Genomic DNA, 26462 nt, shown 5'->3' with positions numbered 1-26462 from the left:
AAAAAAACTACTTAAGCTGCAATGCTGCAGATAAGACAGCAAAACCATGTCTACTTATGAACTGCTCCACCACCACCTCCACAATAACTCTGCATTTAGAGGGAAAGAGACCTAACCATAAACTGCTTTACCTCCTCATGTGATGGTAGACAAAGTGGAATTATTTGCATTCACAAATCCTGGCTCAATAGATCATGACATAAGTGAACTCCAAGCTAATGCATGCAGCAAGCTTATTCCAACTTTGCACTTTCCTTTGTGCAAGCACATAAACAGGGAAGGGAATAGCTTTCCATGATGTGCAGATCTAGAATTATGGTTAAGTTTATCCAAAGGTACCATCATAAACCATTTTCAAACTTAGTATATGAATTCAATAAGAATTTCAATAGGCATACTCAAACATACTATCTGATTTGGACATTATGTGCCCCTCTCCAGGTTTGCTCACCCATCACCTAAAAATGTGATTGGGTACGGGCCATTCACACTGTGACAACTTAAGCCATTGTGATATTAGAACTCAGTCAGTGGCAAAATTTTCGGAATACAGAAAAGTAGGCAGCAAACATTACAAATCTGCTTACCCAGAATACTAGAGCTTCTGTCAATAATGGTAATTCATAAAAATAAAAATTCAGCATGCAGATGTTATTAAACCTGACAAGCAGGTTTAATATGAGGCAAGCAACTAGCTATTTTTGTCACATCTCCTTACCTCTCTCTGTCCCTTTAGAAAGCTCTCAGCAGCAATGGCTCTGAAGGGAAGAAATAAAAATGACTTATTTTTGCAGAACACTGAGGATTTATGGGAAGAACACTGAGTATGGAATGGAACTATAAAAGTCCTGGAAAGTAATAGACTAATTCCCAATGATGGTAATCTATAGTGAAGAGACAAAAAAAAGATCCATTTCATAAACAATCTTACATGAGCAAGACATTTCAGTTGTTCCAATTATGTACAAACACTGCAGACAATGATCAGTTCATCATCACTGGATATTGCTATTATGATATATAAAGGGGGAGGGTAGAAAGGAGGAGGAAACAGAAGTCAATAATTTAAATGGTAGAGCACTCCAAAGTAGCAACAAGAAAATTTATCAATACATTTTCCTTACTTATACACACAAGGCATACTTACTTCTGCATTATTTTGCTATGGGGAAGCAAGAGTCCTCATTTTACGACATTAGTGCCAGGTATCTTTCTAAACCAAAGCTCGCTGAAATACTGCAGTAATGAAAAACCTTTCTAGCATAAAACCGACTGGAAAGCTATTTCAGATTTATCTGTATAAATCAAACCTTATTTTTAAAAAATAGTATCTATGGTAACAGGTGTATGACTGTTGAATTACATTTTCCAGATGGGCAGGCAAGTTGGGATATTATATGAAAACATCTTGGCTTGCAGTTTCAGGATCTGAACATTGCTCTCTTCCCAATATTGTTGAAGCAGCCTGGAATGACAAAGGAGCACACGGGAACTTGCAGCAACTGTTAAAGAAGTATGGTAAGCAGCCTAAAGCAGCTTCAAAAGTTCAGTGTTCAAATATCAACTATGCTCATGGTATAAATCTGATGCTTCCAGTCTTATTCAGTAATACCGCTAAAAATCCAAGAACTGAAATTTCCTGTAGACCCCCTCCCACGCACACTTTAGTTCCTATCTTAAAATTTGCTATGGAGTAAAAATACCAAATACCAATAAAGATGTAACACTTTGAAACACACCATTTATATCCAACAGAAATAAAAGCATAGTATTTATTGCTTTTTTCAATTTTTAAACAATCTTAAAGTTACAATAGGCTTCTCAATGTCTTCTCTATACAAATTTACAACTTGTAAATTTACATAATTCATTTTCAAATTTGTTATATAAATTTACATGTTGTAATTTAAGCAAATTAAGTAGCCAAGATACCATTTGAGAAATACTAGGCTATAATACTAAATACCTTTATTAATCAGCACTCAGCATTTTTTAATTTAGATTAGCCAAAGTTCTGCTACATTTTAATACAATTTACAGATACTGGGAAACAAACCAATCTAGAATTCTACAACACACATGGAAACTGAATTAAATTGATAAAAATTATCAACAACCAATTATGATTCAAGAATTGTTAAGAATGACTGCTTATCTGTGAATGTGGTTAAGAAAACTATTCTAAACCTTCCTTTAAGTTTTAAATAAAATACTAGTTACATAGCTTTTCTCTTTGCTTTAAACTACTTAATTCCAGATTGTATCTTTGAGAGACATTAAAAATCTCCACTTACCTAATGTGCTTGCCACTTACCAAGATGGCAAGTAGAGACAGACAGACGCACGCACGCACTTTTAAATACTTCAACCAATGCTTTCTTACCTAAGTGCAAGTCCAGGATTAACAGGCATAGTAGAGCAAAATCGTTCCAACGCTTTGGAATGTTGAGACTTTGGAATACAACTCAGATAAAAGGAAATGACCTGTAAAGGTTAAATTTTTTAAAAGTCAGATAATTCCAGTTGCCTGGTATGATGGTGACATTCACCCTTTTGAATTCAATTGTATAGTAAACAGTACTGACTTGCCTGGACAGCTCTTCCAGGTACTACTGGTACCCAGATGTCTCATAGGAAGGAGCAGCACTTGGGACTCCAGACCTGTTCAGCATTTGCTGAAGCAGTGAGTCCTTGAAAAAGACAGGGAGGGCTGGTGGATAGCAAAGTATCAGGTAACACAGCATGTGACAGGTATCAGCCAAGGATGAAATCCAACCAGCCTAATGAACTTTAAGGGATTCAGCACTGGACAAAGAGGGCGACAAGCAACCTGTCCTCTTCAGGACAAGGGCTCTACCATGCCAGGCTTCCATAGTTCCCTCAAATCCTCAGTCTATAAAACATCTGATGCAGTTGCTTAAAAAGTTCATATTCTACTAGCTTATTTACTCTGCCCACACACCCCAATTTTTTTCCCATATGTGATGAATTTTCTGTATTTTAGCATTTCACTTTTCTTCATAGGTGTTTATATAAGGAATGTAAAGATGATACATGTTTACTAGTCAAAGATGGAACTTTATTGTTCAATGGTTTCCTTTTCTATAACTACTAGGTAATACTCAGTTTGGTTTTTTATTGTTCTACTCAAAATAAATCTCTAGTTTAATTTTAAAAACTAGTGTGCTACTCAAAAAGGCTATATTTCATTTTACTGTTGTTGTCTGTCTATTAAGGGATCTAAGAAAGTAAGAGAAGCCATGTAGGATCAGACCAAGGGTCTAACTAGTTCAAGCTTTCTGTTTACACAGTGGTCAACCTGGTGCCCAGAGGATCCCACATGCCAAATATGATAACAAAAGCACCCTCCTGTAAAAGTCTCTCAGCAAATGTGTTTCACCTTAGCTGGCAGGCAAATGCAAGAGTGGGCGAAGAGCTCATTATCTGTTTGTCCCAGCAGTCCTAGGTGCAAACTAATATGCATGACAGTCTGCCTTCATTCCATCTTAAGAATCTGGTCATGCAGACTTCATGACTTCAGTATCAATTCAGCCTTGTGCCCCTCCTAACATCTTGCCTGATTGGGAGAACTGGAGATCATGACACTTGTTCACAATTTGGTGCAGTGCAGGTTCTAATAAAGGTACTGCCTTACCATGAGTTTGAAATACCTTGTTATGGAATTCATAGTTGGTCCAGTAATCAGCAGTACTAAATGGAATAGGGTAACGGGTGGGGACTGTAACAAGACATCTATTCACAAGATCTGTAAAAAGCTTGAATTCTTGAACTTGACTGTTGGATCTGACAACTTTTTGATTAATAAAAACGAGGTAACTGAAAAACAGAAGTGAAGCCCATATGTTAACACTGCTGAATTACTTAACTTCTAGTAAGGTCACGAAACATCAGATCATTTAAACTTACTCCATCCAAATTTGCTGAACTATTTCCTCTTGCATAACTGCTCCCAAGGCTGCCTCATAGGCATCTGTTGCTTCTGCAGAACTTCCATGAAGAGACTGGTATAAACTATTTGGGATTTTTGGAGGGTGGGGGTTGTTTTGTTTTAAAAAGAAAGAAAGCAATGTTAGATTTTCAAATTTTACATTATTCTTCTAGAAGGAAAGGGCTATGGAAAACCATGACATTATATACAAGCAGCAGCTCAACATTTTCAAAAGTGAGTCAGTGTGCTCTGGTTTGCAAGTAACAATAAAGCACGGAACACAGTGTTCTTCAGATGTTTTAGTCTACAAAGCATTCCTCACTACCAGCCATTTGGCTGAATATGGTCTGAATTGTCCAAAATATCTGGAGAGCACCAGGTAGAAGATGGCTGGTTTAGCACTAGGTGTGATGAAACTGTGAAGTCGCATGCCCTTCTACTCCTCTCTGACTCAGAGAGTCAGGATTTTGTAACATTTTTACTTTCAACTAACTCTGGCCTCAAACCAGAAAATATAGTTTTAACACACTGCGGAAAGTTCTGGGCAGGCCTTCTTCTGTGCAGGAGAAGAAGAGGGAACTGGGGAGTTTATGAGCCTAAGGGTAATCATGGTTTAGCAATATGTGCAGCAAGGGCCAGTGTTTCCAGCTTAACAGCAGAGTGAATAAGTGTACCAAAGTTACACTTATTAAAGTGGCTTAAGTTATAACGTATAAATAAATTTCAGGTTAATCTACAAAGGCAAAACAGCTGTTCACCATTTCTTTCTGGTTTTGTTTTTTGGGGTTTTTGCCCATTGCTAGAGAAGCAATGCTGCAGTCAACAATGCAGAGGTTTTACCCAATACAGATATGACCTAAGATGAAGACCATGAACAAAACTATGAGAATTGCTCAGTGCTGAGCAGATTTGAAGACTGCACTTAGGCTGACATGCTTAGCTTCTCCAGTTATGTTTTCATATAGTTCAGCACGTAAATATGGTACATGGGGCTCATCTACATACCTTAAAACACATCCTACCTTATAGTTTATTCATTACTTTTACAACAGAATTCATAACATTCATAATTCTTCGTAACACTAAATGCAAATGACAGAAGGAAGAGTGGGCTGTGTGGGGGAAAGAGCTGCACAGGGAACCTCTTGTGCATGTTCATATCACCACAACAAAATAAAAATATTATAAAGAACACTGGCCACACAAGGAAGCTAGAAACATTCAAGAGTATTGCTAGGACTTAACTTCCACCCTCCTAAGATTGGCTCTACTGTAAGAATAGATTAGCTGTCCCTGCAAGAACGGATTAAGCTAAGCTCTCACATGGACATTGTTACACTATTAAACACTCTTAGATTCTGGGGAGAAAAACTCACCAGTAGATTTGCCACAAGTAAGGAATTTGCTGGTTTAAAATCTCTTCTGTAAAATTTCCTTTATACAATGGAGGTGTAAACTCAATTGGCATTGGATAATTCAAAGAATATCTACAAGAAAGAGTCCTTTTTCAGTGAGAAAATGTTCACTACATGGAATCATTTCTAACCTCCTCTATGCAATATAAGTCAGATAAGATTGAAATGAAGAAGAGAGTGGATGCTCTACTGTGTTGAGCTACAAGGCAAGACATAACTGAACCAGATGTCACAAAATATGGGTTGTTCACCAGCCACTGAAAAGCAGTAGCCATCTGTCTAGTTTTCCTGTACAACTTAACCATAGAGCACAGCATTTCCTTACCAACAGCCACCCACAATGCAAGGTAGGGTATTATCAAATGCCAAGATGATGATCAGCTGAACTAGGGACCAGATACACGGTTGCTACTTCTGACTGCAGCTGCACTCCAACTGTGGCATCTTGACTTCAGGTGAAAATGAGTGCTAAAGGCAATGGCATGATAAAAGTATTCAATGGGACTTCTCTACCTCTGCTGTTTCCTTTGGGGTTGCAAGAGCAACTGCATGAACAATGGGGCTTTTGTACTTCTAAAAATAAATCCAAAAATGACCAGGTATGTTTCTTTCTGGACTGAGACAGGTCAGTGGTTTCCTCTGCTGAGTGCTGCCCTATTCCATTTTTGCCCATTTTGAGTTATTTTTAACAGTGTCAATGCCCCAGTATTCAAGCAGTTGCTCCTCTAAGTATACAGGAACCATAGGATAGTGCAGAAAGTATTTAAGAGGTGTTTAATCAGCACATTTTGTTGAAATGTGTGAAAAAGTCTCAGCCACAGGGAATCCACTGGGGTATTTTGTAACTCAGTGACTGGGTGCCTGACTTAAATTTACATGAATGAATTTGGATCTTTATATTACAGGTACTTCATGTAGCTTCTGAAGTAGGTGCCTGTTGCTGGGGCCTATTTTAGAAGCCATGGGTGCTGCAGATGCACACCTCTATGCTTTGTATCACTGTCAAGTCAGTATTAGCTAGTTGACTTGGGTCATTTCAGCTTGGGCTTGCCAGTCTAGCAGAAGAATGGGTTTATAATAGCCTCTCACACAGAATTAGGCAGTGCTTTTCAAACGCTGGACTATATCTAACATAATACTAGTGAAAAACGTGCAAGAAGTGACATTGCTCTGCTAGTGGCCATTCAACATTCAAGTGCTGGCAGAGTAAGTAGGACAATGCCTAGTATATAGAAATGGAGTTCTAGAAGTGCTTTTACAATGGCTTGCACAAACTGCATCTAGTACAAACTGCACAAACTGGTCCTGACATAACCTTTGTGCTATGTGCAGAATAAAACTAGTGGATAGAACTAAAGTAACTCTGGTCTACTTTGAAATCATGTAAGGTTACTTTGCATACCCACTTTCAAACACAAGCAACCACAAAATAACTCAAGTCTGTGAATCAGTGTTCACTGTAGGGTAAAATCTAAAGTCATAACTAGTCATCATAAACTTATGCACACAAAGCTTAGAAACATGCAAGTAAACCACAGACTGACAAAATATAACTTTGGAACATGCTTCCCAGGGAGGTTTGCCTGGTGCCATCACTTTATTCTTTTTGGTGACAGGCAAAACTCTTTTCATTTTCCCAATATTTTAACATTTAATTAGTTTTATCTTTGATATTATCAGTAATGGTTGGATGCAGCATGCTGTTTGCTGCTTTTTTGTTTTTGTAAGCCGTCCAGAGACTCTAGTATTGGATGGCATATAAAAACTAAATAAATAATAAATAAAATATAACAAGTGTTTTTACAAGTATAGTTTACCAAAACTATAATCAGCAGAAGCAAGGTGCTGCATTAGTTATGCTCATGCCAGCACAGAATGATAGCATACTTGCTACACTTACTTTAATAGATCCACAGGACTACTCTCTTGATGTACGCCCTCAAAAAATGCTGCAACAAAGGCTTGCAACAGTGGAGGAATACTATCTGATCTCTTCTGTCATGAAAGAGTAAATATGACATTAGACTTTACTGCAAAGTAATTAGCACAACTCAAAATTATGCTGAATACATTCTTCTGTTTCCTTGAAAACAAGCCAACTCAATGGACCATCTTAGTGAGTGATACACAGAAGAAACTTAACCCAGCTATTACACAAAAGCAGAGACAGAGAAAGCATGAACTGCTGTGCTGCACGTACTTAACATGCAAGGCTGAACTCTGCAGCAACATCCCAGACTGAATGCGTAAATTCACCCTAAAGCACTTTACACAAGGGAAAAGAAATGGATAGCTGACATGAACTACTGATGCTCCTTTGTAATGCTCTGTCACCTGATGAAAGATAATGTCCAGATCCATATTCTAGCCTTTAAGCAATCACAGACAGTAAAAATGTAAATTCATCTCCTCCAAGTTCTAGAGAAAATCCTTCATCAAACCATTGTGTTGCAATGAACCTTGAATACCATTTTGTATTGGGCAAGCATTCAAGTTTATTGTAGTAATGGGCTACATTTAAAGTAAGCTGATGGTTATTTACCTGAAACATGAAGAATTTGCACATAAAGTAGAAAAGCTGGGCATTTTGAGGGTTTCTTTCAAATGCTGTAAGCCATACATCACAAGCTCTTTCAACCTCGTCACTCCGCAAGTACAAACTAACCAGAGTTTCCAAAAGTTGACAATCAATAGGGTTTAGTTTCAGGAGTGATTTACAAAGCTCAATGGCAGCTTCCCACCTTGAATGAAAAAAGGAAAGTGTTTCCCTTCAACAACTGCACAAAAAGTGGATTCTTTAAAAAAAGACAGCAGGCACTTAATGAGGCTCTTTGTGAGTTTTATCACTCTTTAGATATTATTTTTGATAATTACTTTTAAAAAATACAAATGCTAACACAGACATTCTCCTTTTGATGCTGTATTCTTCTTAGTTAATAACCAGAACATTTCAAATTGTATTTACTGTGAATGTGTGGGACAGGGGAGAAGTGGAAAAGGTTTGTTTGTTTGTTTATTTGGACAACTTCTATGCTGCCCCATTCGCATAAGCCTCGGGGCGGCTTCCAATAATGATTTGGAATAAGTCTGGATTATCACTGGAATTCTCTGCTTTTTAATACAAAATTTAAAAGTGGCATAATAAAAGGTTAACTTTCCAGCACAAACAACAAAATTGTACCTTTCTAGCAGCTGCTGCAAAACTAGCATGTTTCTGTACAAAGGAAGACAAAGAACTCTCTTTTCATCATCTGATGTATCCTCACTGGTGCATGACAGGATGGCATCTTACACAGACAAACATGGAATAAAGAATACACTATCACAAAAACAAAGTCTTGCCATAGAATAACTATAAGTTAACCACCTGCATGTGATAGACAAGATCAGCCACCTTGCCAGAAAGAATTACCTATGGAGAATTTTCATGAGTTACCTCAAAAGAAGGAAGGGCTGCATTTTCTAAAGGTGTACTAAGCGTGGGGAATGCCAGGAGTTGTAGGATGTTTTATCTAACCATGTGCAATCTGAAATCCATCAACTATTAACTTTCCTAAAAATTATTCACTGTCCTTAACGTCTGCGTAAGAATTATACACTGTCCTAAATAGAATGTAGGACTACGTATATGTAGTGACTGAAGGACACAAACAACTTCTACTTGGATAGTGTAGAATGGTGCTTTATGCTTAGAAACCAACCCAACTATTTCTAAAGAATTATTCATATGTATATTCCAAGATATAACAGGAACACATGAAATCTCAGATGTCTATGAAAGGCAAGAACCAGTTTTGGTTCTAAGTCCTGAGCAGAATGTGTACCTCAAATTCTTTCTTATAATAAACTCTCACAAACTCTTTTCTAAAATCCTACCTTGAAAACACTGTAGACCTTTAAAGGTATTAATTATACTGTATTACGATTATAATTATGATTATATTATGCCTTTGTGAACCACTTTAGGACTTTTTTTTAGAAAAAAATGAAACATGCCACAAAAGCAATCAAAAACCAAGTGTTTCAATTATCAGGGTTAGAAGTTCCATGTTTTTGGCTTTTACAGGGATTAGAAATCTAATATAATCCCATTGCCTATTGTGTTTGTTCATGTAGATAATTCTTTAGAATAGTTAAACATGGATGGATTGTCAGTATAAGGCACAATCTCATGCTATCAGAGTGGAGGCTGCTTGTTTCCTTCATTCACCTGCAATATACTTTTAATGTCTAGGAGACATTACAGGAGACATCTAATTTAGCACTAGTGCTAGCATATTACGTTGTATTAGTATAAGCAGCATCTAGCACAATACCAAACATTTAGCATTTGCTGGTGGAACAGGTTTTCTAGGGAAACACATTGTACCCGCAAATGCTGGTCATGAAAAGCTGCTTACACTAGCACGATATAATTTACATTAATTCTAGTGCCAAACTTAATAAAGTCCTCTAGCTACAATCCTGTACTAACCAAGAAGAAAGTCCTACCGAACTCATTAAGGCTTATTTCTGAATGTGCATGTATAGGATTGTTCTATAAAACCATTACAGAGTAATCATTGCACACTAGTGGCATTCTGTTAAGTGAATATTCCTCAGTCCCATTTAGCATGTTGCAAGGTTTGCATTTGGTTGTTTCCTTTTTTAACTTCCATCATTCCAAATTACCGAAAGGCATTTCCTCTTGTATATTCATCTGACATTTTTGACCAACCATTATTTTGCTGCTGTTTTATACAGATAGTCTTGATTCTAATTAATTGGCTATTTCTAGGATAAAGCAAGTACCATAGCCTCTATGTTGATAATACATTATAAGGAGGGCAGTAAATATAGAATTATTTTAAAGATGCTATGTGCATTGATTCAGGTAATATTTCACAACTGAATTCATACTGGTAGAATTACCTTCAAATACAGCTAACAATGTATCAGGATTAGCTTTCACATCTCCAACTGTCTTCCAAGGTAATAAAAATGGCTGCTTCTTCATTATTTTTGAAGGGTTGCTACTGGCAGGATCATAGAACTTGGCTGGCAGATTACCAAATTCAATCAGATGTATATAGGATAGCCAAGCTAAGCAGCGGTCAGTTATATTGAGGTGTTGTACTACAGCCTTTTCACTTGCTGATTTCAGAGCATTCTGTGGAATAGAAGGTGACATAACCCATAAAGTTTGAAATCTTAGAAAGAGAAATATTGTTGCATTATGCCTGGTTGTAGAAAGATATTCTAGAGATATAGTTGCCAAAAATTAGTCTTCTATTGCACACAATACCCAATGTAACAATAATCAAGGCTGAGGTATTTTGTACTGTATTGTATTAAATCTATCATTTCATACATATATTACTTTGTATAAATACAATATTGCAAGCTATTGTGAGTTATTATGAAAACCAACTGAAGAAAATCTGCGATATAAATATAAACCATAGAAACTATAAATTTATATCTTTTTTTCCAACAGGATGAACATTTCCAAACTGTCATATCACATTCTGATATCCTGATCTATACTTAGAAAGTAATAGTGCACTGACAATAACTATACAATATTTATAGCAAAACCTACCTCCATACCTCCAACTTCTATCCTCACCCAGTGAGATTGATGGCAGGATGGGGGCTGAGCCAAGGGCTTGCCCAGTCCTAGTCCAAGACTCTAACCACTACAACATACTAGCTCTCAAGTGGTAGGTTTCTCTAACAGGAATTACCATACCACTTCTTTAGCTAAACAAATTGAACTAACGTAGTGTTTACTAGGAAACTATTGATAAGCAACAATTTTGTGATCATGCTTTTCTGTACTTTCATGAGAAGCTATAATCAGAAACGATAACCTGGTTCTCATGACACAACAACCCACCATCGGTGGTCACCCATGGCAGCTTGACACGAGTTCCAAATCTGGTTCAGTTTACACAGGACAGCTTATTTTTCATGAACAAGCCACCCTGAGAACCACAGGCTTTAAGGTTCAGGGTGGTTTGTCATAGTGTCTCAATTCCACAGGAAAACATCATCATGGGGTGTCAGGAACAGCTAGAAAGCTGCCTGGAAAAAGCACCAAAAGCCTCTGCAGCTCCTTGCAATCTTATTAGTGCCACCTTCAACCTTGCTCACCCATCAGTGCCCTTTGCACCATGCTCCTAAAGATCAAGGAGAAAGGATACCCAAGAGAGTATTCCCCAAAGTGTTTCCCATCTTTTCTTCAGCTTAATCTCAGTGCACAGATGCAAAAATCCATAGCTATGAAATCCGTGCGATTTTCCTCTTGGCTTTAATGCTGTATCATAAAATTGTGCAATGATATTTGCTAGAACATGCTACCAGCAATTATGAAAACTCATGCTAGTACTAACTGGAGTTATGCTGGGAAAGACATAGCACAGTAGCAGGACTATAGTCTTTGAACACAGAAGATCTCAGGTTCGGGGCCTAGTATCTTCAGTTCAGGCAGCAGAGGTGTTGAAAGAGACCTCTGCCTAAGATTCCAGACTGCAAATGTCATTCAAAGCAGGCCATGTTAGATGAACTAATGGATCTTTCACTAGACCACAGCTTCACATGTTGCTAAGTTGCAAAGATGGCAGATTCAGTTGTGACACTTGCTGTGATATGCATTCATAGCCAGATGGGATCCAAAACAAGAGGAAACACGATTCAGTTCTAAACTTAGCACCATCTATCTGATTCATTCTTGGATTAAAAAGGCTAGCCCTGCAAATGAAAAAAATAGTATAATTCAGTCTTCCTCCACTGGCCAAGCTGGCTGGGGTTGACAGGATTTGCTGCCCAGAATACTTGGAGGCGAGAAGGTTCCAATGGCTGGAAAGGACTTAAGTAATGTGCTGCAATCCTAAGCACACTTACTAAAGAGCAAACCCCATGGAATTTCACTATAAAATATATGTATTTCATCTTCCAGAATTAGAGAAGCTTATGACTGCTTCACAAAGTACAAGTTTCTCCTCTCAAGAACATTGGGTGAACACACAGAGGTCTGTTTGTTTGTTTGTTTTGGTGACATGTCAATTTGCTTTTACCCCTTACTGATAAGTAATATGATATCCCTGCCTCAGTGCTATTTTCTTTTCTTTCCTTACTGGGACAGAGTGAATACTAGTCTCCATTTGGAACAGGCCAGTGTGGCTCAAAGAACCATGGAGAACCTTGTCCTGAAATTAGTGAAAGGGGCAGGGTTTCCCTTGTTAGTGCTGTCTGGAGAGGAAGAAAGAACGTGCAAGTGCATTGGGAGGGCATATGTGGACATCTATGTATATGTTGTACTTGCAGACACGTGGTCCAGTCTTTCTTTTAGCACCAGATAGAGCACTCAGGACTTATATGTTGTGGACCCCCAATCTAAAAACAACAATGCTATGAGAAATAAACAAGTATCACTGAGCACTGATGCCAGAATAATTTGAATAAAAATATAACTAATACACTAAGATTAAATAAACAAGTACCTGGAATAATGCAACAGCATTTTGATGTTTCCCAGTAAAAAGGCTTAGATGAACTCTATACAGCAGTATCTCCAACAACTGAAAAGACCAAATATCCAAGTTCTCTTCACACTTTGTTTTATCTGTTAAGAATTGGAGCATTCTTCTACACACATAATCCTTTCCATCAAAGGTGTTTTCCAGCTCTAGAAACTGAACAGCAGGAAGAAAAATATTTTTACAACAATCTAAGAATTGTTCCCTTTCCATTCATATACATTCAGTAGACTAAAATTTCAAAATCACAACTGAAGTACCTAAAGTATCTAAATTATTTCTCAAAAAAAGTCCATTATCACAATATACAATATGTTTCTCGTGTCTCTGATCATCTAACATACCAAACAGAAATCTAAACACAATAGTCAGGATATAAAAAGAAAAGCAAAGAGGGTGGGCATCAGATGCAAAACCAATGTGAGAAATCTCAAAGGTGCACTAAAAATAGGTTTCATTTAACTCATAGCTACCCTGAGACAGTAGAGAAAGCTATTTGGGTAACCAGTGCCCTTGAAGAAGAACTATCAAGCTGACACGCACTGGGCTAAACAACAGTATGCGGTGTGTACCTTTGAGGTTCCACCTCACTTCTGATCAAGATCCAGAGAATTGTATGTGCCTGAAGAACATTCATGTACACACAGCAATATTTCAGATATTAACTTTTAACAGCAAGTACTTGCACTGTTAGCCTAGAAGTGTATCTTGCTTTGCTTAAAATGGCTCAAGGAAATGAGAAATACACCACAAAAGCATTCTGTGTATGTAACACAGTATTTGATATACTTTCAGAGGTTTACTATTCCTTGACAGACAAAAGTCTAATAAATGAAAAGACAAACTATGACCTTTAAAATCTTGAATTAAATTTATAAAGGGTGTTATACTATGCCAATATATATGTAAAAATACTCAAAGATGGTCAATTTTGGAATCATTTAGCATTCCAAGGAATCAAACTTACAGTCCACCAGATCTTGTAAGCAGGAGCATATTCCACTGCTGTCTCACACATTTCTTGTACTTCTTCCTTAGCTCCTCTTTTTGAAAACAGCTTAAGGTAATGACACCAGATTTCAGAATTTTCTTTGTTGTTTTCTAGGGCTCGGGCCAAAACATTTAAAGCAGAATCCAAGCATTCTGAGGATGATCTTCAATAAGAAAAGAAATCAGAATATATTGCACATCCACATTTTGTTTAATGTTATAAGTCTTATCTTCACGCAAAATGGATTTTCTTCTCAGTAGTTCTACAAGAGTTTGAGGGATCTGAAATGGCGCTGGAGAAGGATGGTGCTACTGAAACAAGAACTTGCAAAGTAACTCCAGGGCATTTCAAGGAGGGGAAATGAAAAAGAAGCTCCTGAACAGAAAATGCTAAGTAACTGTATGGTGATTGTGAATACTGTGTTACAACCATGGTTTGCTGTCGATACTTTCAAACTAGAAAAATAAGGTTTCTTGTTTAAGTTGTTTCCGAGATGTTGTTTCTTGCCTGATATTTCAAGTTTTATCATAACCAATTAAAAAGAGTACACTATTTCTCTGTAACTTTAGAAATGCACTAAATTGTGTAACTTCTTTTTTGGCAAATGAGTCCTTGTACTACTGAAATGAAACATGTTTTCATTTGAAGTGTCAGAATATTTTATTACTTGCTCTACAGTGTGTACACAAAAAGCTAATCATTTTTTTCCAACTGCTTTTAAACAATAACCTTCCTGTGACTTTGCCAAAGAAACAAAGGGCCCTTTGATGCTTGTACAACATTTCAGTCATGAAAACACAGGTGAGACGTCTAAGCTAAGGAAGTGCAACTAATTTGTTTGCAAAAAAAGAATCACCTACCCTTCATTTTGATTTAGATATTTATAGGCCAATTTGATCCACAGCAGAACATTATACGGGTTCTCAAGTACGCTTGCCTCCAGGTTTGCAATGTCATCAGTCTCATTTGTAAAATATCTCACATCATCAGGGGTCACAACAGCATCCAAAGCAGGAACATTTGTTTTGTTTTGTACTGTAGGAGCTGCAAATAAAAGCATTTCTTTTTCAAGACTGCACAGTTTTGAGAATTAAGATCAAATCTACATTTTAAGTTGAGGTGAGGTAATACTATTGGCTAATACCCTATTGTGCCCATGTGCTGGCAGGAGAGATGGCTTGCACAATGAGATTTTTGTGCCTCTAAACCTCTCCGCCCGGCAAAAGGAACAGAAAAGCTCATTTCTGGAACAGAGCAAGTCAACAGCGTTTTCAGGCATTAGACCCACGGACCTGTCACAACCCAGAAACAAGCATTTCTACCCATTTTCAAGAACATTTAAGATGTGCAAAAGCTCTACTGTGAAAGCAATCACTCCTGTGAGAACAACTGAACTAACAAAAGTAGGACAGCCCCACAGGATTACTGTCATCTGTGGGAAGAATAAACTTAAAACTGAACATACCGGTGGGGTCAGGCAGAGTGATTTTCACAGTGAAGCAAACTAAGTGGCTCTGCTCCTTCTGTGGAAAACTGGTTTACTTTAAAATACCAGATTGAATCAGCAACAATGGGCAGCAGAGATAATAAATTCTAATGGAAATCTGGATAAACATTTCTTCATATTCTTATGGTAATTGCTAAAGTGCCATTAACATACATACATACATTTATTTATTTATAGCATTTTATATTGCCCCTTTAGTTGAATGACTCTCAAGATGGTTTACATCACATTAAAAAACATTAAAATATACCAACAGCATAAAATAATAACCAGAATCAAACCAATACAAGAAAATATAGAACTCATTAACAACAACACTTAGTATAAAATCAACCATATAAACCAAAAACTACAATAAAAATCAATTAAATTGCAAATCAAATCAAACAAGCCATCCACAGTGTCAGACACAATTAGATAAAAAATTTAAAAAATGAAATTTCAACAGTTAAAATGTTGAGAGAATATAAAGGTTTAGCCTGGTGCCAAAAAGTATAAAGCATCAGCACCAGGTGCACCTCTCTGGAGAGCAGTTTCCACAGTTGGGGTGCCACTGCTGAGAAGGCCCTTTTCCGAGTAGTGACTTTCCTTATAGCTTTTACAGATGGTTCCCAGAGAAGGACCTCTGATGATTACCCTTAATGACTGATGCAGGCACAGGACTGACTCCCTAAGCATATTCTTACCTTCCAAACTAACTCTTTTCCATCAAAAGCTAGATAAAGCGGGAGGAACAATGAACTTTTATACTTCTATATCCTCATCTGTTCTTTATGAGCTAGATTTAACCAGGGGCAGAGACAGAGAACCCATGGTCTCTCCTTCCCATCCTCCAGTACCCTGAATTTCGTTCCTCCTTTTCCAGAGTTGCAACACCAACCTCAGAAAAGAAGCCATGGCAGAGCTCTCTGCAACAGCTGAGAGAAGTGGACATTTGATCAGGACCTTTTCTTTACAAAGCTTTAACTCTGCCTACAGCCTCAGCAATAACCAGTATCTTATGACTCCTCACATGCAGTCTTAGAAGTCATAGGATTGTTCCTTAAGTGTCTATGCCAGATTTACCATTATGAGACGAATTTAAGTCATCAAGTAAACATTCTTTTGCATATTTTGTGATTGATCCACACCCCAGATTTAGTTGTGCTATATTAAGATTACCATATTTGATAGGGCCAGAGGACTGCTCCTCTTCATTGCTGGCATCACTGTCCAAAGGTATTTTTTTGGAGTATGTGGGCTTCCATTTCCTTTTTTCTTTCCAAGTTGTAAATGGAGGGGCTGTTAAGCAACAAAAATAAACCTGAGGTATATTTATGGAAGAGCCATTTTATACTGATGTAGAATGCATTATAAGGACTCATACATACATAAAACCATGCTGATATATTCTAAAGTTACTTACTGTGATTCTTGCTTTCATTCACATTGCTAACAAGCAGAACAGCCATTTGATCCATTGCCATGCGATCTTTGTTTACACCAAAAAGTTTTTCTACGTATTTTTCTGAAATGGGATGCAGCAATATGTAAGACACATGCTACTATCAAAATTTTATAAGTCTGCACATTCCAATGTAAGAAATCCACTCAGAATTCTGAAAAAAGTATAGATGCTACAAGTGCGTTTAAAGAGATGCCACCAGTGATAATCAATAAAAATGTAAGCATATTTTTATGAAGTTCGATCTTTCGTTAAGTTTAAATTGTTGAGGATTACAAAGGAACTACAAGTTAATAAGAGACTAAGGCCCAACGGAATACTGAAATACACTGTGATTAACATTACAGTGAAAAACTGAACAAAACACTAGATGGCAGCTCACTTCCTACATAATTAAAATAATAAAATAAAAATGATAACCCCCCCACAAATGGGTTGCTTTGCTGATGGTATCAACAAGCAATTTACCTGTTGCAGTGCTTATTTCTTCATCAGTACTTTTTTCTGAACAGCCTATCAAAGCTAAATTGTAAGAAAGAATATCCTCAAACAGCTGTCTTCGACTAAGAGTGCAGTCTTTCATGTGCTGCCTAAAAAAATAAACAATCCAATGTTAAAATAGGCTCAATGAACATTATACCAAAATTATATGAACAACACATAACAGTGTTAAAAACTATTCCATGTACCAGAGGCATACGGTTCTAAGCTGAGAATATAAACAATTAATGAGTCCTTTGCCAGAAAAAGCACACACTCCTCCTAATTCCAGGATTGGGTTCAGTATTTCTGAGATGCTGGGAGAATTCTTTTCAAATCTATAGTATTCATAAGCAAACTGAATTTTAAATACTGCTGAGATAATGAAATCATCCAGTTCTCAAACCTTAGTTAAATTTGAGAAGTTTGTTTTACACAGATCATTTATATGACAGGTTGTAGACAAAATGTCAGTTTGAAAAGGCTGCCAGTAGCCAGATGACAATGTCCTGAGGGCAAAAGATTTATCCCAAGAATATGCGTTTGAACAGTATGCCAGAGACTTTTTCAAAGAACATCTCAGAGTTATTCAAATACATCATAACTGCAGCAAGAATTATAATTGCTTCTAAATGGAAAATACCAGAATGCCCAACAAATAAAGATTGATAAAATATGCAATGATGTCAAAATAAACTAACTTGTAAACAGAAGACCAACTGAAGAATTTAATGAAAACTGGAAATTCTATTATATCCAGTATAATTAATATGATATTCGGTCTAATTAATATTATATAAAAGGAAGTTCATTAAAACACTGTCAATAATGTATAACTGATCTGAAGTGATTGGAAAATTTGTCAGTACGGAGAACTATAGTCATTCTTTTTTCAAGTTCCCACAGAATATTGATTGACAGAAATTTTTGGTCTCTTTGGAAATATATAGGTTATGAATATATTGCTTTGTTTTCTTAAAATCTCTTGACCATTTTATTTCACTTTTTTATTATACGCTTCTTCTTTATCTTATCTGCTTTAAAAAAATACACAAAATTAAAAAGAAAAGTTCTGAGGGCTGGATCCAACCTTAAGGCACAGCTGACACTCTCTGATTTAATCTAGTGAACAAAATTAAATAAACATATTTGAAACTCTATGCAGTATAAAAACTGAAGACTATATATAAAGTGAGAATTAATGCATAGCCTCAAAGAGTTATTGTAGCCATTTTAAAGCACTGCACAAATCCAAAGTGCTCTGTAAAACTAAGTGAAAGTAATAGCGTCACCTTTCTTTGTATGAGTTCTTTCCAGCTCATTCATGTAATCTTCTTAACAGCCCTGTTCTAAATGTTGGTTATGGGAAAAAATAGAACTAAGAAACGGTGGCAGCACGGCTGTTTCCATGCCTAGTTATATCTGAAGGTGTCCTTCCACCAGCAGAAGAGACACTACCCTGAAGAGATCTGTTCTGGACAGTCGCAAACCTTTCCAGAGCAGATGGGGTGGCAGACTGCACAAGTGTCAACCAGTAAGTCCACAAACATTAACCCTGTATTTAACTCAGTGGCCACAAATCTCTGGATTCCATTTTGTGGGAGGTACAGCTTTCACAACCTTGAAGTATTTAAGCCATATTGTGCCACCCACCACACAACAGTTTAAGGAGCCACCCTTATGTTCCGTACAGACATTGTACAAAACTCTTTTTGCAATAGCTAGGTATCGGTTCCCAAGGGAGATTCACCCATGTTAATCCACATACTGAGTTTCAGAAAGATGAATAAACTATTTTGGCAGGCAGTTTGTGATCTCTGGCTGTTGGGAAGCTAATAATATTGCCCTTTGTGCATACATAATGCTACTATAACTGATTTCTTTGAATGTATGTTAGTATTCTGTCAGCCATGAAAGTCACTTTTTAAGGAAGGGCAGGATAACATAATGGAACAATAAAAGCAACTTATCCCTTACACCTTTACATCCCAGCCTTAGGTGGTTAAATTTGTTATAAATAGTTTGCTCAATCCTGGAACAAATTTGCTTGGATCCCTAGACCAATAACTCATGCAACAGATATTTTACTGAAGACAGGGAATGGGGAGATAGATAGTCAACTCACCACTGGCAATCATCATCATTACATGTGCCTGTTAGATCAAAACGGCAGAAACACTGTTTGGGTTCAATCATATTGCTGTAGGATACTGAACTGAGGTAAAGCTTTTCTTTTGTTCGAAAATAAGGACTAAACCTAAACAGGGTAAATAAAAGGACCAGAGTTTTCAAGTCAAGAAGTGTCTTTTTTATAAGCAAAATTAAAGGTACTAATCTGACTCCAGTATCACTTCCCTTCTGAAAGGTAACATAAGCTGATATGTAGCACCACCTGCTGTTCAGCCCCAAAGGGAATAGAAGCTTGTTTTTCTTTCCTACATAGGACTCTTTAAGGTAAAGTCAGCTGGATATCAAAATCACCACTGGGAGGATGTACAAGTCTGTGCACACTCTCACACTTGATCTAAATTAGATCATGCATCATTCTATTCCTAGAAGAAAATCAATGCAATGGGACACAGCCCGTCTCTCACACCCACATGAACTTGTGTGCAGAATAATCCAACAATATCTAGTAACTAGCACTATTTTACGTTGTTCTACTGGAAAACAACCATAGTTCAGTGTAAGGATCTTGCATAATTGTGCTATTCTCATGTTACACAGATCAAATGAGTCCACACATATGCCGGACCTTGCTCTATTCACACCAGAACAGGGGTGGGCAACTTCCAGGGCTTGGAGGGCCTCTTGAAAAACCTGCAGGGGCTCTACCTCTCCCCTTCCCCACCAGAAGTGGCTGCCAAAATCTGTTGAGAAACAACATACCTGGAAAGGGTGCCTTGTTTTCCACCAGAACGGTCTGGCTCACATCTGCTTGGTGAGCTATTTGCAGAATGAGAAGTTGCCAGAAATGCAGAGTGCACAAGTGAAGCCATCTTTGTGGGACCTCTTTTGCCAAAGAAACAGAACCCTGTTTCCCAGCATAAATTTACCCCTCTGCTGGTAAACAAGGTTCACACCTCTTGTATATGCTGTGATCCAACAGATTTGCTGGGATTTCACAGAGGTGGCAGAGAGCAAGGTAGACTATGGCAGACAACACATAGTCCACCTGCACTTTAGAGTGACCCAAGACATAGAAGGTATATACAGATTATCACTAGGCTGTCCCCAGTAGTGGTTCTCAACTTAAAACAAGATATGATCAGTGCGTTCTCCGATCACTAGAGAGGCGGTTTTACCACTTGTAAGTCTCTGTTTACCACAGAGGTACAAAACAGGTATGCCTTGCAGGGAAGTGGTCATACATTTAAGACCTCTCTGCATTGTGGGTGGGCAAAATCTGCAATACTGCAGAAAGCTGTCTTCATTGATGGGGTCATGAGGGGATTTAAATGCCATTTCTTTATGACCCTGCATACACAGGTCACTATAGATCCTCAGCCACTCATGAGGGCAGCAGATGCTTGAGTAGATATAAAGGCCTGTTCATATAATGGGACAGCAAAACAAATAACCAGTAACAGTGAACCCAGTTTAAAAATGTGTGAATAAAAAAATTAAATTCAAAAATGACAGCTTTCATCACAAGTAAGAATATGCTACTCTACCACTTACACACTGAGAGAAACCAAAACTCAGTAAAGACACAACAGTTAACAATCAGCACCTGGGTTCAACAGCCAATCAAGCCACATTAATAAGCAATATTGCTTTTTCATCTCAACCTTTACACTAATTATCAGGTTTCAGCTGATCAATAAACACTGCCTCAATAATCTTCCTCCTTTGGAAGCATTATTCAATTGCTAGCACAGAGAATTCATCAAGGTTGCCAGCATATTTCTCTTTCACGTAAGGTCTAGCATTTGTTACACTATGCTGAAAAACAGCAAGCTGTCTTACCTTGCTAGGATAGAACTTTCTGTTACATAATATAAGAGAAATTATAATAGGTAATAAAATATTTTAAATAATTTAAATTGATTTCTTCTCTTTTCTAAGTGGAAACTCAATCAGTACAAAAACAAGTGGTGTTTAGCATCTTCTCATTGATTTCTTCTACTATCAGAAACCACTTAGTTTCACTGTCTGCACCAGGATCACCAATGTAGCTATGCTTGCAGAGTCCTAGTACCATTCTATCTCTCCCTTGACTCTCCAAGCGGCCCACCCCACCTTTCCATGTCCAGTCATTTTCTATTTCCAATCATAATCCTCATCCACTCAATATGCCATTTGTGATATGCCATCTTTAACCGTGAAGAATTCATACCTATAAGATTTAAAAACAAGAAGAGGGCTATGATATGGTCCAAATGGATATGGCTTTCCTTCTGTTTGTTTACTTGGCGCTGTGAAGAGATCTACATCCACTGTTATTTCCTAGGAAAGAGGTGCATACATGAGTATGGATATATTTTCTATTGTACAAAGACTCACGCCACAGTGACCTATCAAATATAGGAGTTACCTGACCACATAATTTTTCTTCATTGGAAAGTAAAAATGTTGTATTTTTTCTCAAGACATCCTTCAAGCCATCAGCTTTCACATAAAGTTTTTTCAGTTCATCAATATTGAGACCCAAAAAGAGCTCTGGTACTTCTAGTGCATTTTTAGAAACTTTGTTCATCGCTTCTTGTTTAGGGGTGTCTGTGTGCTTAAGATTAGGTTTGGTAAAAGAATTTGATTCTCTGAAAGACCGCCTTCGTTCTCTACAGGTGTTGGAGAAAACTTCATCATCAAAATAGTTCTCTTCAATATCCAAAGTCAATTTGTCTTGTGTTAGATCATGAAGGGAGGGCTGAGGTAGTGCAAATTCAGGTTCCTCTTCTGCAATGGGGAGAGTATTTGATCGGTCCTTAGTCTGATGTGCATGGGCTTCCTTCAGTTGCTGAATTTTTAGAGCATACTCATACTGCAGTTGCTGTAGTCTTTTTTTCTCCAGTGCAATTTGCTCTGCAGAGGGTTTTTGGGGACTTGAGGAAGATTTCTCCACTTTCAATATTTTGTTTGGCTACCAAGAAACACATGCAATATTTTAGTCTCTTACAATTGCTCATTAAATGCACAAAACAGAACATCTGAATTTCATATTCTAAAATTTTGCCAGAGAATTTACATGTACAAAAGGGAAACCACAGCATAATTTGCCACAAATCCAGTGGCATGTTTCTTAGGGTCTCAATAAAATTTTGACATGGTTAAGTTATAAGCTTTCAAAGTTTTGCTTTACAAGACAAGTGCTAATTCAACCACCTGGAAGCATGACAAACCCAACTGTTTAGTAAGTGGAAAGCAAGCAGAGAAAATCCAACCCTCCATTGCCTCTTGGGGAAGGGGGGATGGGTGACCTTATATTTGCCATCCTTTATATTACGGGTGACCTTATATTTGTCCTGGCCATGCTGAGTTCTTCATCTACTCTGCCTGAGGAAAAAAAAGGTATGTGGCCTTATTCCTCCACTGAACTTGAGTGCCCAACTGGCATAGCACCAAACTAAACTTCTGCCCAGCTAAGCTCCATATAAGAATGGGGGCAGGAGCATGTTTCCACATTACATGAAATCTGTTACCCTAGTTCCAAACTTAGAGCTAGAAAGGAGAGCAAGCTATTGTATGTGACTTCGATTATATCTTGGAGGAGTATAAGAAAGACACAAGATCCTGCCCCTTTGGGAGAGACATGGCTCTGGTAATAATCAGTTTCTTGCTGGTGACCAAGATCTACATGTTCCATGCAAAGTGGCCTTTGGGACCTAATTAAAGGAATTTTTATGGAACTTTTAGACAGGAGAAAACAGGGAGTATAAGGTAATTTAAATAAAATGTATTGGGGCGGTTTGAACATGCTTTTTTAAAGTTATGAACAACAATTTTACAAGAGGGACAAAATCTACATATTTGTGCTTCACCACAACATAATTCAACAAAACAAGTCACACTCCTGCTAACTTCACTGTTCATATAACTCAAAGCAAAGGGGAGACCTAAATTCTTAATGGTGAACACTGAAAGAACCACAGTACAAGTATCCAGCAAATCACTGCCACATCACAAAAGCCTTTTGAAAGTCTCTTAAGTTTCAAAAGCAGTTTGCTGCAAGGTAAGGAAGGCTACTATTTAAGAAAAAGCCCAAACCCTCTTGCATGCAAAAATAGTTGAAGAGTTCCCTTGAACTCAAGTCAATATAGTTAATGCAATAATCCATTTTGCTTTTTACAATGAGTTGAAAAATCACTAGGTTCCCAAGAATAAACTTACTCCAAAATGATCATGCTCAAGTTTTCGTTTTCCAATTTCTTTACTAGCCAGTGCTTTTGCTCGTGCAAGCTCTTCCCCATATTTTAACGCCAGTGCTTTCTTCACGGTTACTCGTTGCTGTACTCTGTGAATCTGAAGCATTTCAACATTCTTCAGAAAATAGCACATTTCAGCCAAAGCATATGCATACAGTAAGCTAATAAACTGCATGTTGTGTAAGCTCAAACAGCCTTAAAAAACTACTACTGCACATGACTGAGTATTCACATATCTATAGAGAAGGTCAATTTACTTGTTCTTGAAGCTTCTTCAGAAACACTTTATTAGCATTTAGTATCTTCTCTGTTGCTTGCAGCTGTTCATTAAGTTTAGCAACCTTGCTTTCAGCAAGACGAACAGACTCTTTCTTTTTTGCCTCTTGTTGTAGGAGATGTTTCAACACAGACTCGTCCTTCAGCAAGAGAAGTCTAGAGAGAAAAGAGCTCAAGTCTCACATCCATTCCTGTTCAAAAAGACTGTAGGAGATCAGAGCCACTATCAAAACTATTTGAGGTACAGACATTTTCATAGCCTTGCTTGTCAAACTGAATAAATTCAGATGACATGTAACGCATGATGAGCCACAGTACCCAGGGGGCCATATTGAATAAGCAACATGTGGGTTGTTGTGTCATGCAGAACGGGCAAGCCCTACAATACATAACCCTAAAATAGACCATATGTTATGAGAAGATTTTTTAATTTCCATATAGCCCATGTCACTACATGACAACCCGTGAGCAGGAGCTGCATATTCAAAATGGCAGCTGCGCATAGCCTGCATGCACATTATCAGCATGAGTTAAATACTTCACAATGGGCTTGGATGTCCTATAAACAGCCCCATAATTTTAAAATGAGAACAGTTCAGTACCAAAATATGCTACTAAAACCAAAGTAACATTAAATAAAAGTTATATGCCAAAGAAATCAAGCAATTCTATCCTCAAAGACCTCAGATTTTATAAAATACCTGGATAAAAATTGTGGCTCTTGGTATTCCTAGACATAGGCCCCTATCAAATAAAATGTTAGCTTCTTGAGTGGAAATGTGGGCATATAACTGAAAATATGTCTAAACAAAATTTTAAAATGTTACCATAAACCATAATAACCATAAACCATTATTATTATATAATAATAATAGTAAGTAACTAAAATACTATATGAACGTTCTACCCTTTACAGGAACCAAATAGTTTTAACCTTGGCGTAGAGGGAGCAGGTGTATGTTCTTGATTAAGCATAGTCCTGCAATTTGCTGCTCACTTAGGCCAAGTTGCTTTCATGTGAGCTGAAACATCCCGGGCCTGAGCTTGCTGGTGGCTACGGTTGCCAACCTTTGTTTCCAAAATGGTGACCTTTCAGCCTCGGTGTTCTGAGCAGATGTGCATTTACATAGCCTCAGATGTGCTGCAAATGCTGGTACTGAGAGCCAGTGTGGTGTGGTGAAGAGCATGGGACTGGGACTCAGACGATCTGGGTTCTAGTCCCCGCTCAGCCATGGAGCCAACTGGGTGACTTTGGGCCAGTCACAGACTCTCAGCCCAACCTCCCTCACAGGGTTGTTGTTGTGGGGATAAGACGGAGGAGGAGAATGATGCAAGCTGCCTTGAGCCCTTTGTAGGAAAAAGGCAGGATATAAATCGAAAAATAAATAAAATCGAAATAAATAATAGAAATACAAAGGGAAGCAACCAAGTATCTAGCTCTGTACAATGTTTAGAATAAACACCAAACAGAATTCCCAGAATGGGTATAGAATGTGTGCACAGAACTAGTCAGGTGCTGCTAATTAAATTTTGCTAATTTTTAAAGGTACTTAGTGTCAAGTACTTAAGCACTAATAGAGTGAAGCAATACTTAAAATGACATGTTTAAAACACCTAGCAAATTATACACATGAATGCAAGGGTACGGAGTAGGAATTAAACAGCATCCTTCAACATTTTAAAATTCAAGTATGGTAGTCAAACATCCTGAATAATAAAAGAGAGTTTGGGTCTGTACCAGGACCATGAAATCTAAACGCATGAAATCTGGCCTTGCATACTAATTGAATCCTAGGAGTGTGCAGCTCTGTATTATTCTGTTTTTAAATGCATCTGTTTGACAGTTTCACTGTATTAAATAAAAAAGGCTATGTCAATGTGTATGAATCCAGGTATATTCATTAGTCAAGAAGTATGACAATACTGTGTGTATATATATGAGCTGTTGATACCCCAGAAAAAAACTTAAAGAGAACTTTTCAGAATGAGAAAAGGTTAAAGCAACAATAATGAAAGAAAATTATGGGTACTTTGCAGTAGCCAGCAGAATATCAAAGTCTAGTTTTACTTGTTATGAAATTTTAACATTACAAGGAGGAGACTTACTTGTGTTTTTTGAGTTTTGCCTCTGCATCTGTAACTTGTTTTGTGACTATTGCTATCCTACCAGCTGCATCAACTTCCACATCAGAGTTCACTGGTGATGAACTTGCCTTCAAAGGTTCAGATATTACCAAGCGTTGCTTCTCCCGACTAAGGGATTCAAAACATGCTATTTTCAAAACTGCAAACATCAGAATAGACTGCAAACATTTTAAAAATTATACATATGCAGACAAAACTAGAAAATTATTTTCTGAGAAAGTAAAATTACAGCCCACTCAGGATTTAGTTACTATGCAAAAGTAATAAACCGAAAGGATGGTGAAACAAACCACGTAAAACACTTCAAATAAACTAAATGACCAGATCAGCCCTCTCTGAATGAGAAAATAAAACCAGCAATATTTGATAG

The 26462-nt window shown here is 37.4% G+C and overlaps 1 protein-coding gene across 4 annotated transcripts in view; it reads right to left on the bottom strand.

The window, feature by feature from the left end:
* Positions 1 to 26462, bottom strand: part of ZFC3H1 (zinc finger C3H1-type containing) — a 47450-nt gene that overhangs the window by 1685 nt on the left and 19303 nt on the right. For 3 of the 4 annotated variants that reach the window (XM_044449801.1, XM_044449803.1, XM_044449802.1), the window contains exons 12-33: positions 26054 to 26200; positions 23929 to 24103; positions 23637 to 23768; positions 21844 to 22389; positions 21646 to 21755; positions 19432 to 19563; positions 17295 to 17416; positions 16788 to 16889; positions 16544 to 16663; positions 14736 to 14919; positions 13852 to 14038; positions 12849 to 13040; positions 10276 to 10513; positions 8546 to 8651; positions 7907 to 8105; positions 7265 to 7359; positions 5326 to 5436; positions 3928 to 4032; positions 3672 to 3837; positions 2384 to 2484; positions 1364 to 1465; positions 719 to 758 (exon numbers count right to left, since the gene is read on the bottom strand). In XM_044449801.1, the coding sequence (XP_044305736.1) occupies positions 719 to 758; positions 1364 to 1465; positions 2384 to 2484; positions 3672 to 3837; positions 3928 to 4032; positions 5326 to 5436; positions 7265 to 7359; positions 7907 to 8105; positions 8546 to 8651; positions 10276 to 10513; positions 12849 to 13040; positions 13852 to 14038; positions 14736 to 14919; positions 16544 to 16663; positions 16788 to 16889; positions 17295 to 17416; positions 19432 to 19563; positions 21646 to 21755; positions 21844 to 22389; positions 23637 to 23768; positions 23929 to 24103; positions 26054 to 26200 (3412 nt within the window). The remainder of the gene's footprint in view (positions 1 to 718; positions 759 to 1363; positions 1466 to 2383; positions 2485 to 3671; positions 3838 to 3927; positions 4033 to 5325; positions 5437 to 7264; positions 7360 to 7906; positions 8106 to 8545; positions 8652 to 10275; positions 10514 to 12848; positions 13041 to 13851; positions 14039 to 14735; positions 14920 to 16543; positions 16664 to 16787; positions 16890 to 17294; positions 17417 to 19431; positions 19564 to 21645; positions 21756 to 21843; positions 22390 to 23636; positions 23769 to 23928; positions 24104 to 26053; positions 26201 to 26462) is intronic. The other variant, XM_044449804.1, reaches the window with a different exon arrangement.

Source organism: Varanus komodoensis, unplaced genomic scaffold, assembly GCF_004798865.1.
Source record: "Varanus komodoensis strain SLA01 unplaced genomic scaffold, ASM479886v1 scaffold61, whole genome shotgun sequence".
NCBI lineage: Eukaryota > Metazoa > Chordata > Lepidosauria > Squamata > Varanidae > Varanus > Varanus komodoensis.
Note: the sequence above shows the minus strand (reverse complement) of the source record. Positions and strands in the feature narration are given on the sequence as shown.